Below are 17,723 nucleotides of genomic sequence, written 5' to 3' on the forward strand. Positions count from 1 at the left end.
GGTTATTCAGTTTCCATGTAGCTGAGCGGTTTTGAGTGAGTTTCTTAATCCTGAGTTCTAGTTTGATTGCACTGTGGTCTGAGAGACAGTTTGTCATAATTTCTGTTCTTTTACATTTGCTGAGGACTGCTTTACTTCCAACTATGTGGTCAATTTTGGAATAAGTGCAATGTGGTGCTGAGAAGAATGTATATTCTGTTGATTTGGGGTGGAGAGCTCTGATGTCTATTAGGTCCTCTTCGTGCAGAGCTGAGTTCAATTCCTGGATATCTTTGTTAACTTTCTGTCTCATTGATCTGTCTAATGTTGACAGTGGGGTGTTAAAGTCTCCATTATTATTGTGTGGGAGTCTAAGTCTCTTTGTAGGTCTCTAAGGACTTGCTTTATGAATCTGGGTGCTCCTGTATTGGGTGCATATATATTTAGGATAGTTATCTCTTCTTGTTAAATTGATCCCTTTATCATTATGTAATGGACTTCTTTGTCTCTTTTGGTCTTTGTTTGTTTAAAGTCTGTTTTATCAGAGATGAGGATTGCAACCCCCGCTTTTTTTTGTTTGTTTTCCATTTGCTTGGTAGGTCTTCCTCCATCCCTTTATCTTGAGCCTATGTGTGTCTCTACTCATGAGATGGGTCTCTTGAATACAGCACACTGGTGGGTCTTGTCTCTTTATCCAATTTGCCAGTCTGTGTCTTTTAATTGGAGCATTTAGCCCATTTACATTTAAGGTTAATATTGTTATGTGTGAATTTGATCCTGTCATTATGATGTTAGCTGGTTATTTTGCTCGTTAGTTGACGCAGTTTCTTCCTAGCCTTGATGGTCTTTACAATTTGGCATGCTTTTGCAGTGGCTGATACTGGCTGATCCTTTCCATGTTTAGTGCTTCCTTCAGGAGTTCTTGTAAGGCAGGCCTGGTGGTGACAAAATCAGCATTTGCTTGTCTGTAAAGTATTTTATTTCTCCTTCACTTATGAAGCTTAGTTTGGCTGGATATGAAATTCTGGGTTGAAAATTCTTTTCTTGAAGAATGTTGAATATTGGCCCCCATTCTCTTCTGGCTTGTAGAGTTTCTGCTGAGAGATCTGCTGTTAGTCTGATGGGCTTCCCTTTGTGGGTAACCTGACCTTTCTCTCTGGCTGCCCTTAACATTTTTTCCTTCATTTCAACTTTGGTGAATCTGACAATTATGTGTCTTGGAATTGCTTTTCTTGAGGAGTATCTTTGTGGTGTTCTGTGTATTTCCTGAATTTGAATGTTGGCCTGCCTTGCTAGGTTGGGGAAGTCCTCCTGGATAATATCCTGAAGAGTGTTTTCCAACTTGGTTCCATTCTCCCCATAACTTTCAGGTACACCAGTCAGACATAGATTTGGTCTTTTCACATAGTCCCATATTTCTTGGAGGCTTTGTTCATTTCTTTTTACTCTTTTTTCTCTAAACTTCTCTTCTCACTTCATTTCATTCATCTGATCTTCAATCACTGTTACCCTTTCTTCCACTTGATCGAATCAGTTACTGTAGCTTTTGCATGCATCACGTAGTTCTCGTGCCATGCTTTTCAGCTCCATCAGGTCATTTAAGGTCTTCTCTATGCTGTTTATTCTAGTTAGCTATTCGTCTAATCTTTTTTCAATGTTTTTAGCTTCTTTGCGATGGGTTCGAACATCCTCCTTTAGCTTGGAGAAGTTTGTTACTACTGATCGTCTGAACCCTTCTTCTCTCAACTCGTCAAAGTCATTCTCCATCCAGCTTTGTTCCATTGCCGGCGAGGAGCTGCATTCCTTTGGAGGAGAAGAGGTGCTCTGATTTTTAGAATTTTCAGCTTTTCTGCTCTGGTTTCTCCCCATCTTTGTGGTTTTATCTACCTTTGGTCTTTGACGATGGTGACGCACAGATGCGGTTTGCTGTGGATGTCCTTTCTGTTTGTTAGTTTTCCTTCTAACAGTCAGGGCCTTCAGCTGCAGGTCTGTTGCAGTTTGCTGGAGGTCCACTCCAGACCCTGTTTGCCTGGGTATCACCAGTGGAGGCTGCAGAACAGCAAGTATTGCAGAACAGCAAATGTTACTGCCTGATCCTTCCTCCGGAAGCTTTGTCCCAGAGGGGCACCCAGATGTTTGAGGTGTCAGTCGGCCCCTACTGGGAGGTGTCTCCCAGTTAGGCTACTCGGGGGTCAGGGAACCACTTGAGGAAGCTGTCTGTCCATTCTCAGATCTCAAACTCCATGCTGGGAGATCCACTACTCTCCTCAAAGCTGTCAGACAGGAACGTTTTATTTATTTTATTTTTTTAAACTTTTATTAACTTTCATGGTATTTCATTAAGTTCAGGGGCACCACTGAACTTAAAATAAAATATTTTTTAACTTCTTTATTTTATTTTATTTTATTTTATTTAGTTTGGGGGTAAGCCTGAACTTAAATTAAAAGTTAAAAAAAAAAAGAAAATAGAGGCCAGGTGTGGTGGCTCACACCTGTAATTCCAGCACTCTGGGAGGCCAAGGTGGGTGGATCACCTGAGGTCAGGAGTTCAAGACCAGCCTGGCTAACATGGTGAAATCCCATCTCTATTAAAAATACAAAAATTAGCTGGGCATGATGGCAGGTGCCTATGAGCCCAGCTATTTCAGAGGCTGAGGTGGAAGAATTGCTTGAACCTGGAAGGTGGAGGTTGCAGTGATTGTACTTTTGCACTGCAGCCTGGGCAACAGAGCAAGGCTCCATCTCAAAAAAAAGAAAAAAAGAAAATAGAATTTTTGGCTTTCATACTGCAAAAATTATAAATGTGTGTGGGGTCTCATTTAGAAACAGTGAATTTAAACATACAGTACTAAAGTTATCAATCATTTCAGTGTACAACAAAGATGAAATATTGATTTGAAGTAGATTGTAATGTGCATTTGAAGTAGATTGTAATGTGCATAAACTTTTTTATTTGCAAAAGTATGACTGTTCAAGGGACCAAAATATACAAATATATACATGCTTGATGGAAGCAAAATTACTTGTCGGCCTTGGAATTTGTGGATTTGATCAGCATTTAATTCTATTTAAGAGACTTTCATGTCTTGCCCTGAATATTATTTCCAGCCTTGTCTTCTCCACATACCTATTCACTCATTCAGTTGAATTAAATAACTCTGTAATATCATTATATGATCATACCCTAACAATTTTGACTTGGGTTCTGTTGGGTCTTTCACCTTTTTAATTCTTTCATTTCCACGAGTCCTGATTTTATGTACTCCTTAACGTCCAGCTCTTTTCAACCTACTGCCATCTTATTCGAGTTAGACATAGTAACTTCTGCTTGAACTCACAGAGCATTTGTTTCTCTTTATTTTCCTTTCTTCCCACTTCCCATTTTTTGGATTGTTGTCTGTTTTGTTTTTTACATTATGACTTTTTTTCCACTCCTGGCAGAAGTTATCATCTTGGTTGCATTTTTATGTTGACAATGCTATCTGCCACTCCTGAAAGTCATCTTCTTGTGATTATGGAACTTTGCATCCACAAAACCAATGGCAGCATCTGCATTTTGTACATAGCTGAACAATTTTTGGTGAATTCAATTGATTAACATTGGCATTCCTAATATAGGCATGATTGAGAAAATTTGCAAAAGGATTATAGTTCACTAATTACTACATACTTACTATACTGTAGGCACTGCATTAAATATTTTACACATTGACAGTGTCAATTGCTACTTTTAATATCTAAAGAAAGAGAAGCCCTGAGAAAATCAATATAAATGGCAAAAATACAGCTTGACTTTAATGTGATCTTCAAAATTCATATTACATGCCCTACTATTCAGCTATATACACTACAGCCAAAATAGTGAATGAACAACCAAATGAATGAATTAATAAGTGAATGAATCAAAAGGAGACTCTCAAGTCCTAACTGTAATGTGCTTTCTAGTGTCACAAACAATATCAGATTAAGTTTGGAAAAATTTAAGTTTATTGCATACAAAAAGTGGAGAGCATCATTCAGGAGACTTCATACCAAGATGCTCTCCTCATAATGGTTACAGCACCATTGACAAAGCATAAAGGAAGAAATATAATTACTTATCGTGTGACTGGCTTTATACATTAACAATATTTTTAGGGCAAATAGAGATGTTTAAGCACTTTTTCTATAGCTGATTTATTTAATTTCACTGAATCATGCTGGCAAGCATATAAAGCTTACATTTGTGTTTCCTTTAGACACAGCATTTTGGGAAAACTGGAATGACTTCAGTTTTGGTTACATGGATACAAGTAGTTGACCTTGAGATGTACCTAAACTGTGCCTTCCATTTTTTTTTTTTTTCTTTAACACTAGAGTGACCCTAAGAATGACTCATGGATCTTTGCCCTGGCTGTGCTTCTAAGCAGCAGCTTTGTCTACAACAGCATGGGCACCATCAACCACCAAGCCCTGGAGCAGCTGCAGTATCCTTCCAGGAAGTGAAGAGCCAGGTTTTATGGAGTTTAGGGGAATGGAAACTGATACTGTGTCTTCTTTGTTGTGACTCAGTTGTCCTGGTTGAGTAAGAAGAGCAATAGTGCAAAAGGGAATGTGTATAAAACTTGTTTCTAAGTTAGATGTGAAAATGATGGTGTAGGGTGCTACTCCTTCCTTAGCTGAGATCCCAGCTATGTGACTGAGCTAACAGAGCTAATCAGGGCAAAATCGTGCCCCAGACCTGATGAAGTTGAGGACTCCAGCGAGTTTGTGAGTTTCTTTCCAGACTTTATTTGGGCTGTTCGAGATTTTACCCTGGAGCTGAAGTTAGATGGACACGCTATCACAGAAGATGAGTACCTGCAGAATGCCTTGAAGCTGATTTCAGGTATCAGAGCATGGCCTAGATGGGAGAAGATTCAGCAGCGGGTGGAATCAACTAGGACCTACCGTTCAACGCCTGACACAAATTTTTATATTGGACTGGATTGAGGCCCTTGCTCGTGGTGGTTGGTGATTGACAAGTGATTATGATTTTTGTGGTTATTTTTGCTTGAAATTTCCCAGAGGCTGAGTTTCAAATTCATTGAGGAAATTTAACTCTCAAAGTTCTATCAAATGATTTTAGACCAGTAAGTACCATGAAAAATATATTGAGGATTACAATTAGTATTATCACATCCTAAGACTCATATATTTGTGTTACTTATTAACTTCAAGTGCTCCTCCTATTCTATTTGGAGAAAATTAACTAATAAACTTGGAAGCTGGTAAACACAGAATCACAAGAAGTCAAATGATCAAATTTTGGAAATATACTTCACTCGGTCTATTTTATTAGCCTGGATAGTTATAAACTTTAGAGAAAAAGGAGATTCATACAGTTAATGATTCAGGAAATTAAAAAAAATAACACAGAGATATGCTTCCGGTAGAACTGGCAAATCGTTTATTTTACCGTTTTCATAACATCACCTACTTCATTCTACAGTCTCATATAATATGTTGTCAATCTATTATACATTTGTTAAACAGATTATATTTAGTGGAGTGGATACCTGTTGGCACCTACAATCAATATCCATCTTTGTTCATTTGTTCATCCTTTCAACAAATATTTGTTTTGAATAACTGATATATGTCACAGAATCCCTCTGCAAGACAATGTTAGACCTAATATAATCTGACCTATTTTCCGTCTCTTTCCAACATTTTCCCCAGCTGCATCTTGTCCTTGTTTCTAGCATTACTTTATTTTTAAGCCCAACATTTCATTTCTGACATGGGGACAGTAAGATTGAGAAAGTCCATGATGCTATGTAATATTAGCCAGAAACAGGAAGAAAAATATGACAGGACCTCATTTCTATATGGATTCTATTTCAAAACGTCAAATACATAGAAACAGAGAGTAGAACAGTGTTTACCAGGGCATGGTGAGGGAGGAAATGAGGACATGTGGGTGAAGGGTACAAACTTGAAGTTATATAGGGTGAGAAAGTCTAGGGATCTAATATACTTCAGGAGAACTATCCTTAAAAATATTGTATTTTACATTTAAAATTTACAGAGATTAGATTTTAGGTACTCTTACCACAAAAAAAGGGAAGAAAAGTATAGAAAGTATTGGATATATAATTTGCTTACTTAGTAGTAATTTCACCATGTACATGTATATCAAAATATCATGTTATAACACCTTAAATATATACAATTTTTAAAGAAAGTACTTCTTATCATATTTTAGTTAATCATAATTCAACAAACATTTAAAAAATCGTCAGTCTACCAGACATCATACAGTGGGGGAAACCAACCACAGATTCCTTCACTTGAGGTGGATGCGTTCCCTTCATTTCCAGAAGTACCTTTCTGACTCTGCTTTGTGCAGAAACTGACTTTTCATACCTTAAGTAGATTAGCATAAGTTTGGTTGCATGAGAGGTTTGGTTACATAGAGTAGATTCACAGACACAAGAGACTGTAGTGATTGATGGAAGGAACTTTGGAAATGAAAATCTTCAGGCTCGCTTAAAACCTGTTCTTCAGTAGTCACTTTTTCACTAATTCTGCAGGCAAGAATCCCCAAATCCAAAATTCTAACAAGCCCAGGGAGTGGATCAGGCATTTCTTTCCAAAACGGAAGTGCTTTGTCTTTGACCGGCCAATAAATGACAAAAAACTCTTACTCCATGTTGAAGAAGTACCAGAAGACCAACTGGATAGTAATTTCCAGATGCAATCAGAAAACTTCTGTTCTTATATCTTCACCCATGCAAAGACCAAGACCCTGAGAGAGGGAATCCTTGTCACTGGAAACCGTGAGTCTATTTCCCTATATGGGTGTTTATTGAGGCCTACTGTATCTCAAAAACTAGTAAACTAAGCTTATAAGCACGAACAACTAGTAAGGAGATAACATCTGTGTTATGAGGTGTGGGATAAGTGAAGGATATTTTTCTCAGTGAGAGTATAAAAGCTGTATTGTGAATTTACACAAAACAGAAAGTAAGTAGCATGTCATGAGTTTCTGCAAGCCTATTGAGATTTTGAGATATAAAATTCAGCATAATCTTATAAACAAAGCTGGCTTCATGAACATGTTACCTGTGCAGTCTTTTAGTGCTCTGTACAGAAAAGAGCTTCTCACAGGGTTTGATGTTCTGGCACTGTCTTAAGTGTTTTTATAAAGGCACCTGCATTTACATTCAGAATTATGATCCACAAATGATATAATTTACTTTGCTGAATAAATGCTTTTAAATTTTTACTTAAGCAGAAAAGTATTTTTTTTTTCAAGAAACCCTTGCTACATATTGTTTGTGATTAGTAATTAACTTTGTAATGTGATGAGCTGGAGAACAAAATAGAAAGAATAAATAGGAACAACAGTGTTATTATCGTAAGAAAGTGACTCCATAAAAAGTAGTAGTAGTAATAGTAGAATTGAAAGAAGGAGAAGGAGAGAAAATTCATGTTAAATGGAATTTTTTCTAATTTTTAGAATGCTGATACATACCACTCGTAAAATAATGAGTGAAAACTTTCTATCTATTCCCTAAATTTCCTAAATCATTCAGGGCTGGGGATGCTGGTGGAGACCTACCTGGATGCCATCAACAGTGGAGCGACTCCTTGTCTGGAGAATGCAATGGCAGCTCTGGCCCAGTGTGAGAACTCAGTGGCCGTGCAGAGAGCAGCCAACCACTACAGCCAGCAGATGGCCCAGCAAGTGAGATTCCCCACAGACACGCTCCAGGAGCTGCTGGACGTGCATGCAGTTTGTGAGAGGGAAGCCATTGCAGTCTTCATGGAGTACTCCTTCAAAGATAAAAGCCAGGAATTTCAGAAGAAGCTTGTGGTAATCTGTCTTTGTATTTTTTTTTCTTGATTCCTGCCTTTCTAGAATGATACTTATAGTCCACCTTTTTAATGCCATGGTTCATCTCCTTCTCATGGTAAAGGGAGCTTGGATTATTTTATGTGACTGAATTTAATGGGCTACAGTTTTTGATTTTTCTAAAATATGGGAAATTTATTAATTTTCTATCATGCATAAGAAATTATGATTGTAGCACATTTAACAACACATTTATACAACATACTAACTACATTTAATAACAATGTATTGCATTCTTGAAAATTACTAAGAGAATAGTATTTAGAATGACAAATATTTGAGTTAACATATATGTTAATTAGCTTGATTTAGTAATTTCATAATCTATACAAATTAAACGGAATTCTTGTACAGATTATGTTACATTTCAAAATAACCTGATGTAAGTATTATACATATAGAATTTTTTTTTATTTTAAAAAGGTAAAATAAAGAAGCCTGACTCAGTGTGGAAAAAATGCCTAAGCTCACAGCTCCGTAAGTCAGAAGTTCTTTTTAGGGCATACGTGTGCTCCACTCAGTGTTATCACAAGCTGAAAACAAGGTGTTGATTGAGCTTACTTCTTACCTGTATGCTCAGGGGAACCTCTCTCCATCTTCAAGTCAGCAATAATGCATCAAATGTTTCTCTTGTTTCTAATTTCTCTGGCTTCCTCTTCTGCCTCAAGGTAAACAAAAAAGCTGGCACATGTACCCTAAAACTTAAAGTATAATAATAATAAAAAAATTTTAAAAAGCTCTGCTTTCAAAGAGCTCATGTAATTTGGTAATTCTTAAATACTTTCTTGAGTGTACTCAGTACTACTTGAATACTCTCCATTTCTAAAAGTCAACAGATATCTTATAATGTTACCTAAACACTGGAGTACACTCCATCATATTAATAAGCCCAGGGACTATGGAGAGTGTGGAAACCTCGGAGGGGAAATCCTGGGGGATATCTTAAATCTGCCGTTGGCACTGTTATTGAATAGCCTTCTTTCCGTCTGTCTATTACCAGTCCACAAGTGACAGAAATCCCTTAGTACATATTGAGAAAACCCAGATGCAATCATAGCTTACAAGTGTAAGCAAAAAATAATAATGTTCCCATATCTTCACATTTTAAGATCCTTTTTGGAAGAATTTCAAAAGAGTTCCAAGTTCTGTTCAGGGTACAATCAAGTCATTACTGGGATGTGATTATACCCAAAGGGTTGATTTTCTGTGTGCACATTTTATCCATAGCAATCCGTGTTCTCTAAGGACACTACTACTGCCACAACTGAATTGTCCCTTGCTTGTTGTTTATAGTTAGATCACTGTTAATCATATTTTTGCTGAAGGAAGGATAGAGTTCATGAACTTTCCACAGGTCATGCAGAGAATTGACCAGAACTGGAACTAAAAGAAGTCTTCTGACTCTTAGTCTACACCATAACTCAGTCTGCTCTGAGGCCATCAGACTACTTCTTCCAAGAGGATCACAGTTGGACCTTCCCTTCTAACAGCTTCTTTCTGCTGTTTTTCCCTACACTTTTCTGGCAGGACACCATGGAGAAAAAGAAGGAAGACTTTGTGCTGCAGAATGAAGAGGCATCTGCCAAATATTGTCAGGCTGAGCTTAAGCGGCTTTCAGAGCTCTTGATGGAAAGTATTTCAAGAGGAACTTTCTTTGTTCCTGGAGGGCACAATATCTACTTAGAAGCAAAAAAGAAGATTGAACAGGACTATACACTAGTGCCCAGAAAAGGAGTTAAGGTGAGGAATAAGGGGAGAAGGGGATGGATGACAGGATAGTCAGAGGGTCTTTGTTGCCTCTTCTGAAAATCTAAGAACACAGCACCATTTATCGACAAAAAGTGAAGCATGGCAATATCTTGATATTTTAAATCTTAAAATCCACAATTATTTAGCTACTCTTACTAAAACAGAACTATTTTTTTTCCCAAAGAGGATTTAGAATCAGAAGTCAGGGTGAAACAAACCATTTCTCTTATTTATCAAATAATGTGACAGTTTTTGTGCTAAGTACAGAAATACACTATGAAAGGAAAAACTTTGTTTTCAGAAGCTTATGGTTTTACACAAGATGGACAAATTAATACTCAATTGGATATGGTGTGATTGTGGTTATCATATTGGTATACATTGAAAGTGGTGATGATGATGGTGATGATGAAAAGAATGGTTCATAGACATTGAGCATTCATTTTGAGTATCAGATATTATTTTAGGTGATTTTGTTGGATTATCAATTTCATTCTCAGAATAATGTAAATTAGTTACTACTATCTTCCACGTAGGCAATTGAGAAATATTAACACATGGAGAGGCTAATAAATTTCCTAAGATGACACAATCACCAAGCGGTGGAGCTGATGGGCTGATCTAAGTACTTGAACGCCATCGGAAACTCAGGATTTTCCTTTTTGAAGAAACTGTCCTGTGTTCTATGATGACTATACTAATTACGTTCCTCCCAACGGTGTCTAAGGGTTCCCTTTTCTCCACATCCTTGCCAATGCTTGTTATCTCTTGATTTTTTGATAATCATCATTCTGTGTGAGGTGATATCTCATTATGGTTTTTCATTTGCATTTCTCTGAAGATTAGTGATGCAGAACATGCTTTCACATACTTGATGGCCATTTAAATGCCTTCTTTTGAGGGATGTCTGTTCAGGTCTTTTGCTCATTTTTTTAAAATCAGTTTTGTTGTATTTTGTTTTGTTGTGTTGCTATTGAGTTATATGAGCTCATTATATATTTTGGATATTAAGCACTTATCAGATACATGGTTTGCAAATATGTTCTATTCTGTATGTTGCCTTTTCTTTTTTCCTTTTTTTTTTATTGAGTGGTAACTTAGTTTGATGCAGTCCCACTAGTTTCTTTCAGCACTTGTTTCCTGTGCTATTGGTGTGAAATTCAAAAATATCATTGCCAAGACCAGTGTCAAGGAGTATTTCCTGGGTTTTCTCTTAGGAGTTTTACAGTCTGTGGTCTTATGTTTAAATCTTTAACCAATTTTTAGTTGACGTTTGTGTGTAGTACAAGGGTCCAGTTTTCCCACCACCATTCCACCATTTATTAAAGATACTACCTTTTTCTCATGGTGTACTCTTGACACATTTTTTTGAAAAGTCTTTGACTGTAAATGTGTGGGTTTGTTTCCTGGCTCTCTATTCTCTTCCATGGAGTTAGATGTCTGTTTTTATGCCAGCATTATGCTACTTGATACCTTTGTAGTAGATTTTGAAGTCAGATAGTATGATGCCTTTGGCTCTGTTTTTCTTGTTTTGGCTATTTGGGGTCTTTTATGATTCCATATGAATTTTATAATTGGTTTTCTTACTGCTGTGAAAAAACACCATTGGAATTTTGATAGAAATTGTGTAAACCTGTAGTTTTTTTTAGATAGTATGAACATTTTAACAATATTACTTTTTCCAGTCAATGTACATGGAATATCTCTCCATTTATTTTATGTCTTCTTCAGTTAATTTCATCAGCATTTTATGATTGTCAGTGTACAGATATTTCACCTCTTTGGTTACATTTATTTCTAAGCATTTTATAATTTTGATGCTATTATAAATGTGATTGTTTTCTTATTTTTTCATATAGTTTGTTCTTAGTGCATAGAAATGTAGCTGAATTTGTATGCTAATTTCGTATCCTCAACTTTACTGAATTTATTAGTTTAACAGCTGTAAGTGGACTTCTGGTTGTATTTCCAAAGGAACTAAAGTCACTATCTCAGAGATATTTTCACTCCCATGTTCTCAGAGATATTTTCACTCCCATGTTCATTGCAGCATAATTCGCAATAGCCAAGACATGAAAACAACCTGTGTCCATCCACAAATAAGCAAGTGAAGAAAATGTGATATATATGCATATCTATATGTAAATATAGATATATAAAATAAAGTATTATTCAATCCTAAAAAGAAAGAAATCCTACCACTGGCGACAACATGAATGAACCTGGAGGACATTATGCTTAGTGAAATCAGCCATTCTTAGAAAGACAAATACTGCATGATGCACCTTTATGTGAAATTATTTAAAAAGAGTGACAGTCAGCTAGGCACAGTGGCTCACGCCTCTAATCCCAGCACTTTGGGAGGCTGAGGCAGGTGGATCACAAGGTCAGGAGATCAAGTCCATCCCGGCCAACATGGTGAAACCCTGTCTCTACTAAAAATACAAAAATTAGCCTGGCATGGTGGTGCATGCCTGTAGTCCCAGCTACTCTGGAGGCTGAGGCAGGAGATCACTTGAACCCAGGAGGCGGAGGTTGCAGTGAACCGAGATCGCACCACTGCACTCCAGCTTGGTGACAGAGCTAGACTCTGTCTCAGAAAAAAAAAAAAAAAAAAAGAGTGAAAGTCACATTAACAGAGAGTAGAATGGGTGGTTACCGGGGGAGAGGGGTGGGAGGAAAAGGGAGATAGTGGTCAGTAGGTACAAACATTCAGTTATAAGATGAATAAGTTCTGGATGCCTAGTGTATAGCATGGTGACTATAGTTAAAACAATGTACTGTATAATAGATATTTGCTAAGAGAGTAGGTCCCTTGTGTTCCCACCACACACAAAAAAAAGATAACTGCATGAGGTGCAGATATATTAGCTTGATTATAATAATCATTTCACAATGTATACATATATCAAAATATCATGCTTTTCCTCTTAAACATAATTTTTATTTATCAATCAACTTCAAAAAACTTGTAAAACAAAATTAGAAATTAGCCTATATTATTAAAAAGGGAAAAATAGCACATAGTGGTGAGGTTGTAGAGAAAAGAGAATGCTTATACAGTGCTAGTGGGATTGCAAATTGTAAATTCCCCTGTGGGAAGCAGTTTCGAGATTTCTTAAAGAACTAAAAATAGAATTATTATTATTATTCAACCCAGCAATCCCATTACTAGGTATACACCCAAAGGAAAATAAAACATTCTACCAAAAAGACACCCGCACTCATATGTTTATCACAGCACTATTCACAATAGCAAAGACACAGAATCAACCTATGCGCCCATCAATTGTGGACTGGATTTTAACAATGTGGTGCATATACACCTTGAGACACTATGCAACCATAAAAAGAATGAAATCATGTCCTTTGCAGAAAAATGGATGCATCTGGAGGCCATTATCCTAAGTGAATTAATGCAGAAACAGAAAACCAAATACTGCATGTTCTCACTTGTAAGTGGGAGCTAAACAATGAATACACATGTACATAAAGACGGGAACCATATACACTGGGGAATACAAGAGGGAGGAGGCAGGGAGGGAAGTAGGGTTGAAAAACGACCTTTGGGGTTCTACGTTCACTATCTGGGTGACTGTTTTGACTGAAGCCCAAACCTCAGTATCACGCAATATAGTCATGTAACAAACCTGCATGCAAACCCCATTGATCAAGTTGGGCTATTTGTCCCCACTCAAACCTCATATTGAATTGTAATCCCCAGTGCTAGAGGTGGGGCCTCGTGGGAGGTGTTTGGATCATGGGGGAAGATTCTTTGTGGCTTGCTGCTGTCTGTGTGATAGTGAGTTCTCTGGAGGTCTGGTCATTTAAAAGTATGTGGCACTTCCCCCCACCACTCTCTCTCACTCTCTCTTGCTCCTGCTTTTGTCATGTGACATGCAATCTCCTGCTTCACCTTCCACCAGGAGTAAAATCTTCCTGAAGCCTTACCAGAAGCCATGTTTCCTGTAAAGCCTGCAGAACTATGAGCCCATTAAACCTCTTTGTGTTATAAATTACCCCGAACTTAAAAGTTAAATAAAAAAAATTAAATGTAGATCCTAACTCTATACCTAAATCATTATTGCTCACTCACCCTAAAACAGTAGTGTCCAAAAAACTATTTTAAATTCAGATCAGATAAAAACAAATAGCTACTTGTAATCCTCCTTGGAAAGATATGTATATCAAATCTGAGTGTGATTTTTTACTTCATAAGTCCCTACCAGTTAAACACAAAAAAGTGCTTAATTGTGAACTGCAAGGTCTTTTGCATTCTCAGAACCAAGCCTAGTACAGGTCAGGTAATTTCACTTATCTGAGTTTCAATTTCCTCACAAAATGAAAAGAAGGTGACTGTTTAATATTTAAGAAATCAAAATTCCAAGTGTTGAGAAGAATATGAAGCAACTGGAATTCTCACACATTGCTAATGAGGTATAAATCAGAACACCAATTTGGAAAACTGTTTGGTTTTAATTGCTAAAATTGAAAAACAAATACCAAATGACCCAGCAAATCCGTTCCTAGATATATACATTCACTTAAAAGACTGGGACAGAAATGGTCACAACAGCATCATTCACAATAGCACCAAACTGAAATTTTACCCTAATGTCCATCAACAATAGAACAAGTAAACTAATGTATTCACATAATGGCATACTATATCACAATGAAAATGAATAAGCTACAATCACACAATAAGAAAAAAAATTACTCAGTCTCAGGTATTTGTAGCAATGCAAGAATGGCCTAACACACCCATGAATCTAAACTTTTTTTGAAAGAAGGGAACAAGGAAAATAACCATCAAAAAATGGCTAGGTCCTTCCTTCTGTGATGTGCCCCACCCACCCAAATTTCAGTCACTAATCACTTATTGGCTGAGGTATTTATGCCTCTTTTTCCTTCCCATGTGTGACTGTTAAGTCTATGCAGTGTTGTATTTTCCTTGATTGGTAATTTCCAATTTTGGACAGCCATGTTACTCTCTTAAAGTTTCAAATTCTTAAAGTTTCTCGGGCCAGGTACAGTGGCTCACACCTATAATCCCAACGCTTTGCGAGGCCAAGGTAGGAGGATTGCTTAAGACCAGGAGATTGAAATCATCCTGAGCAACATGACAAGACTTCCATCTCTACAAAAATACAAATAAAATTAGCCAGCCGTGGTGGCACACGTCTGTAGTCCCGGCTATGCAGGAGGCTAAGGCAGCAGCATTCAGCCCGGGAGTTCAAGGTTGAAGTGATAGTACCATTGAACTTGTGCTTGGCTGACAGAGTGAGACTGTCTCAAAAAAGAAAAAAAAGTTTCTCAACTGTTTAATTTTCCATTATATTCACTACTACTCCTGTAAATAGACTAAATAGTTACCTGTTCGGTCTTTTTAAGGTTTTAACTTTTTAAATTAAATTTGAATACATGGTTTACTTTTAATGAACTATTATCAACATTCTTAACAGTGATCAAAAGTAAATAAATAAATAAATAAATAAATAGCCTAGAACAGCTTCCGGCGAGGTAAGAGCTATTAGGTAAAGTATCAATAGATGTTATCCTAATTTGAAAAGGGTAGACAGGCTTTCAGGCAGAAGAAAAAAGAAAGCAAATAATGCAAACTGTGGAGGATGTGTGTTTGTAGAACTGCATAGAAATCTGGTTGTCTGCACCGTGGGGTGGGTGGTGAGCAGCATCCCTGGGAGAAGAGGCTAGACAGGCAGGAGGGAGGCTGCTACACAGGGTTTTCATGTCTCAACAAAGAGCTTGGACTTTTTGTTGTGGCTGTGAAAGGAAAGAAACCACTGTGAAAGCTTAAGAATAATATAAAGTTTACAAGGTTAGATTTGTGGCTTTGTTGAACAATAATTTCCTCATCACAAGACAAGATTTCTGCTGCCTGACAGGTCTTTGCTCCTTCTTGGTTCTTCAGGCAGACGAGGTCCTCCAGAGCTTCCTGCAGTCTCAGATGGTTATAGAGGAATCCATCCTGCAGTCAGACAAAGCCCTCACTGCTGGAGAGAAGGCCATAGCAGGTAAAGGGGCAGGGCTCAGCTCTCAGGCAAATGGGTAGGTTCTTGCAACACCCTCTTGATGTTCAGAAAAAATGATTTTCCTTATACCAGGAGCTTTCTTCTCATAGGGAACACATGTTCTGCTAAAACTGAAAATAACAAGGGGAGTTGGGATTGAACATCCAGCCACTCAGTTCCTTCCCACAACATTCTTAAACATGCTCTTGCTGACATGGCTAGTGAGAGAATTCAGAGATTCTCAATTCCCCACCTGAGTGCTTTTTTCAAAGTCATTTTGGCCTCTGAACTCAGGAGAGTAGAACTCAGACAAGGCTGTTACTTTCTTTTTTTTTTTCTTTCCAACTTTTATTTTAGGTCCAGAGGGTACACAAGTAGGTTTGTTACATGGGTAAATTGTGTCATGGGGATTTGTTGTACAGATTATTTCATCACCCAGGTAATGAGCATAGAACCCAATAGTTAGTCTTTCAATCTTCACCCTCTTCCCATCCTCCACCCTCAAGTAGGTCCTGGTGTCTATTGGTCCCTTTGTGTCCATGTGTACTCAATATTTAGTTCCCACTCATAAGTAAGAATATGTGATATTTGGTTTTCTAGTCCTTCATTAATTCCCTTAGAGTATTGACCTCCAGCTGCATCCACAGTGCTGCAAAGACATTTTTTCATTCATTTTATGGATGTGTAGTATTCTAAGGCATATATGTACAACATTTTCATTATCCAGTCCACCAATGATGAACATTTAGGTTGATTCCATGTCTTTGGTATTGCAAATAGTGCACCGACGAACATGCACATGCATGTGTCTTTATGGTAGAATGATTTATTTTCCTTTGGGTATATACCCAGTAATGGGATTGGTGGGTCAAATGATAGTTCTGTTTTAAGTTCTTTGAGAACTCTCCAAACTGCTTTCCACAGCGGCTGAACTAATTTACAATCCCACCAGCAGTGTTTAAGAATTCCCTTTTCTTGGCAACCTTGTCAGCATCTGTTATTTTTTGACTTTTTAGTAACAGCCATTCTGACTGGTGTGAGATGATATCTCATGTGCTTTCTATTTGCATTTTTCTCTTTTTTTTCAATTCTTTTTTTAAATTTTATTATTATTATACTTTAAGTTTTAGGGTACATGTGCACAATGTGCAGGTTTGTTACATATGTATACATGTGCCATGTTGGTGTGCTGCACCCATTAACTCGCCATTTAGCATTAGGTATATCTCCTAATGCTATCCCTCCCCCATCCCCCCACCCACAACAGTCTCCAGAGTGTGATGTTCCCCTTCCTGTGTCCATGTGTTCTCATTGTTCAATTCCCACCTATAAGTGAGAACATGTGGTGTTTGGTTTTTTGTCCTTGCGATAGTTTGCTGAGAATGATGGCTTCCAATTTCATCCATGTCCCTACAAAGGACGTGAACTCTTCATTTTTTATGGCTGCATAGTATTCCATGGTGTATATGTGCCACATTTTCTTAATCCAGTCTATCGTTGTTGGACATTTGGGTTGGTTCCAAGTCTTTGCTATTGTGAATAGTGCCGCAATAAACATACGTGTGCATGTGTCTTTATAGCAGCATGATTTATAATCCTTTGGGTATATACCCAGTAATGGGATGGCTGGGTCAAATGGTATTTCTAGTTCTAGATCCCTGAGGAATCACCACACTGACTTCCACAATGGTTGAACTAGTTTACAGTCCCACCAATGTGTAAAAGTGTTCCTATTTCTCCACATCCTCTCCAGCACCTGTTGTTTCCTGACTTTTTAATGATCGCCATTCTAATTGGTGTGAGATGGTATCTCATTGTGGTTTTGATTTGCATTTCTCTGATGGCCAGTGATGATGAGCATTTTTTCATGTGTTTTTTGGCTGCATAAATATCTTCTTTTGAGAAGTGTCTGTTCATATCCTTTGCCCACTTTTTGATGGGGTTGTTTGTTTTTTTCTTGTAAATTTGCTTCAGTTTATTGTAGATTCTGGATATTAGCCCTTTGTCAGATGAGTAGGTTACAAAAATTTTCTCCCATTTTGTGGGTTGCCTGTTCACTCTGATGGTAGTTTCTTTTGCTGTGC

The 17,723-nt window shown here is 37.5% G+C and overlaps 1 protein-coding gene across 2 annotated transcripts in view; it reads left to right on the forward strand.

The window, feature by feature from the left end:
- The window catches only part of GBP7 (guanylate binding protein 7), a 51,118-nt gene that overhangs the window by 25,135 nt on the left and 8,260 nt on the right, over positions 1 to 17,723 (forward strand). For both annotated transcript variants that reach the window (XM_054456330.1, XM_063652971.1), the window contains 6 exons: positions 4,336 to 4,445; positions 4,650 to 4,846; positions 6,534 to 6,779; positions 7,539 to 7,819; positions 9,386 to 9,598; positions 15,540 to 15,642. In XM_054456330.1, coding sequence (XP_054312305.1) covers positions 4,336 to 4,445; positions 4,650 to 4,846; positions 6,534 to 6,779; positions 7,539 to 7,819; positions 9,386 to 9,598; positions 15,540 to 15,642 — 1,150 coding nt within the window. The remainder of the gene's footprint in view (positions 1 to 4,335; positions 4,446 to 4,649; positions 4,847 to 6,533; positions 6,780 to 7,538; positions 7,820 to 9,385; positions 9,599 to 15,539; positions 15,643 to 17,723) is intronic.

This window comes from Pongo pygmaeus, chromosome 1 (assembly GCF_028885625.2).
Source record: "Pongo pygmaeus isolate AG05252 chromosome 1, NHGRI_mPonPyg2-v2.0_pri, whole genome shotgun sequence".
Lineage (NCBI taxonomy): Eukaryota > Metazoa > Chordata > Mammalia > Primates > Hominidae > Pongo > Pongo pygmaeus.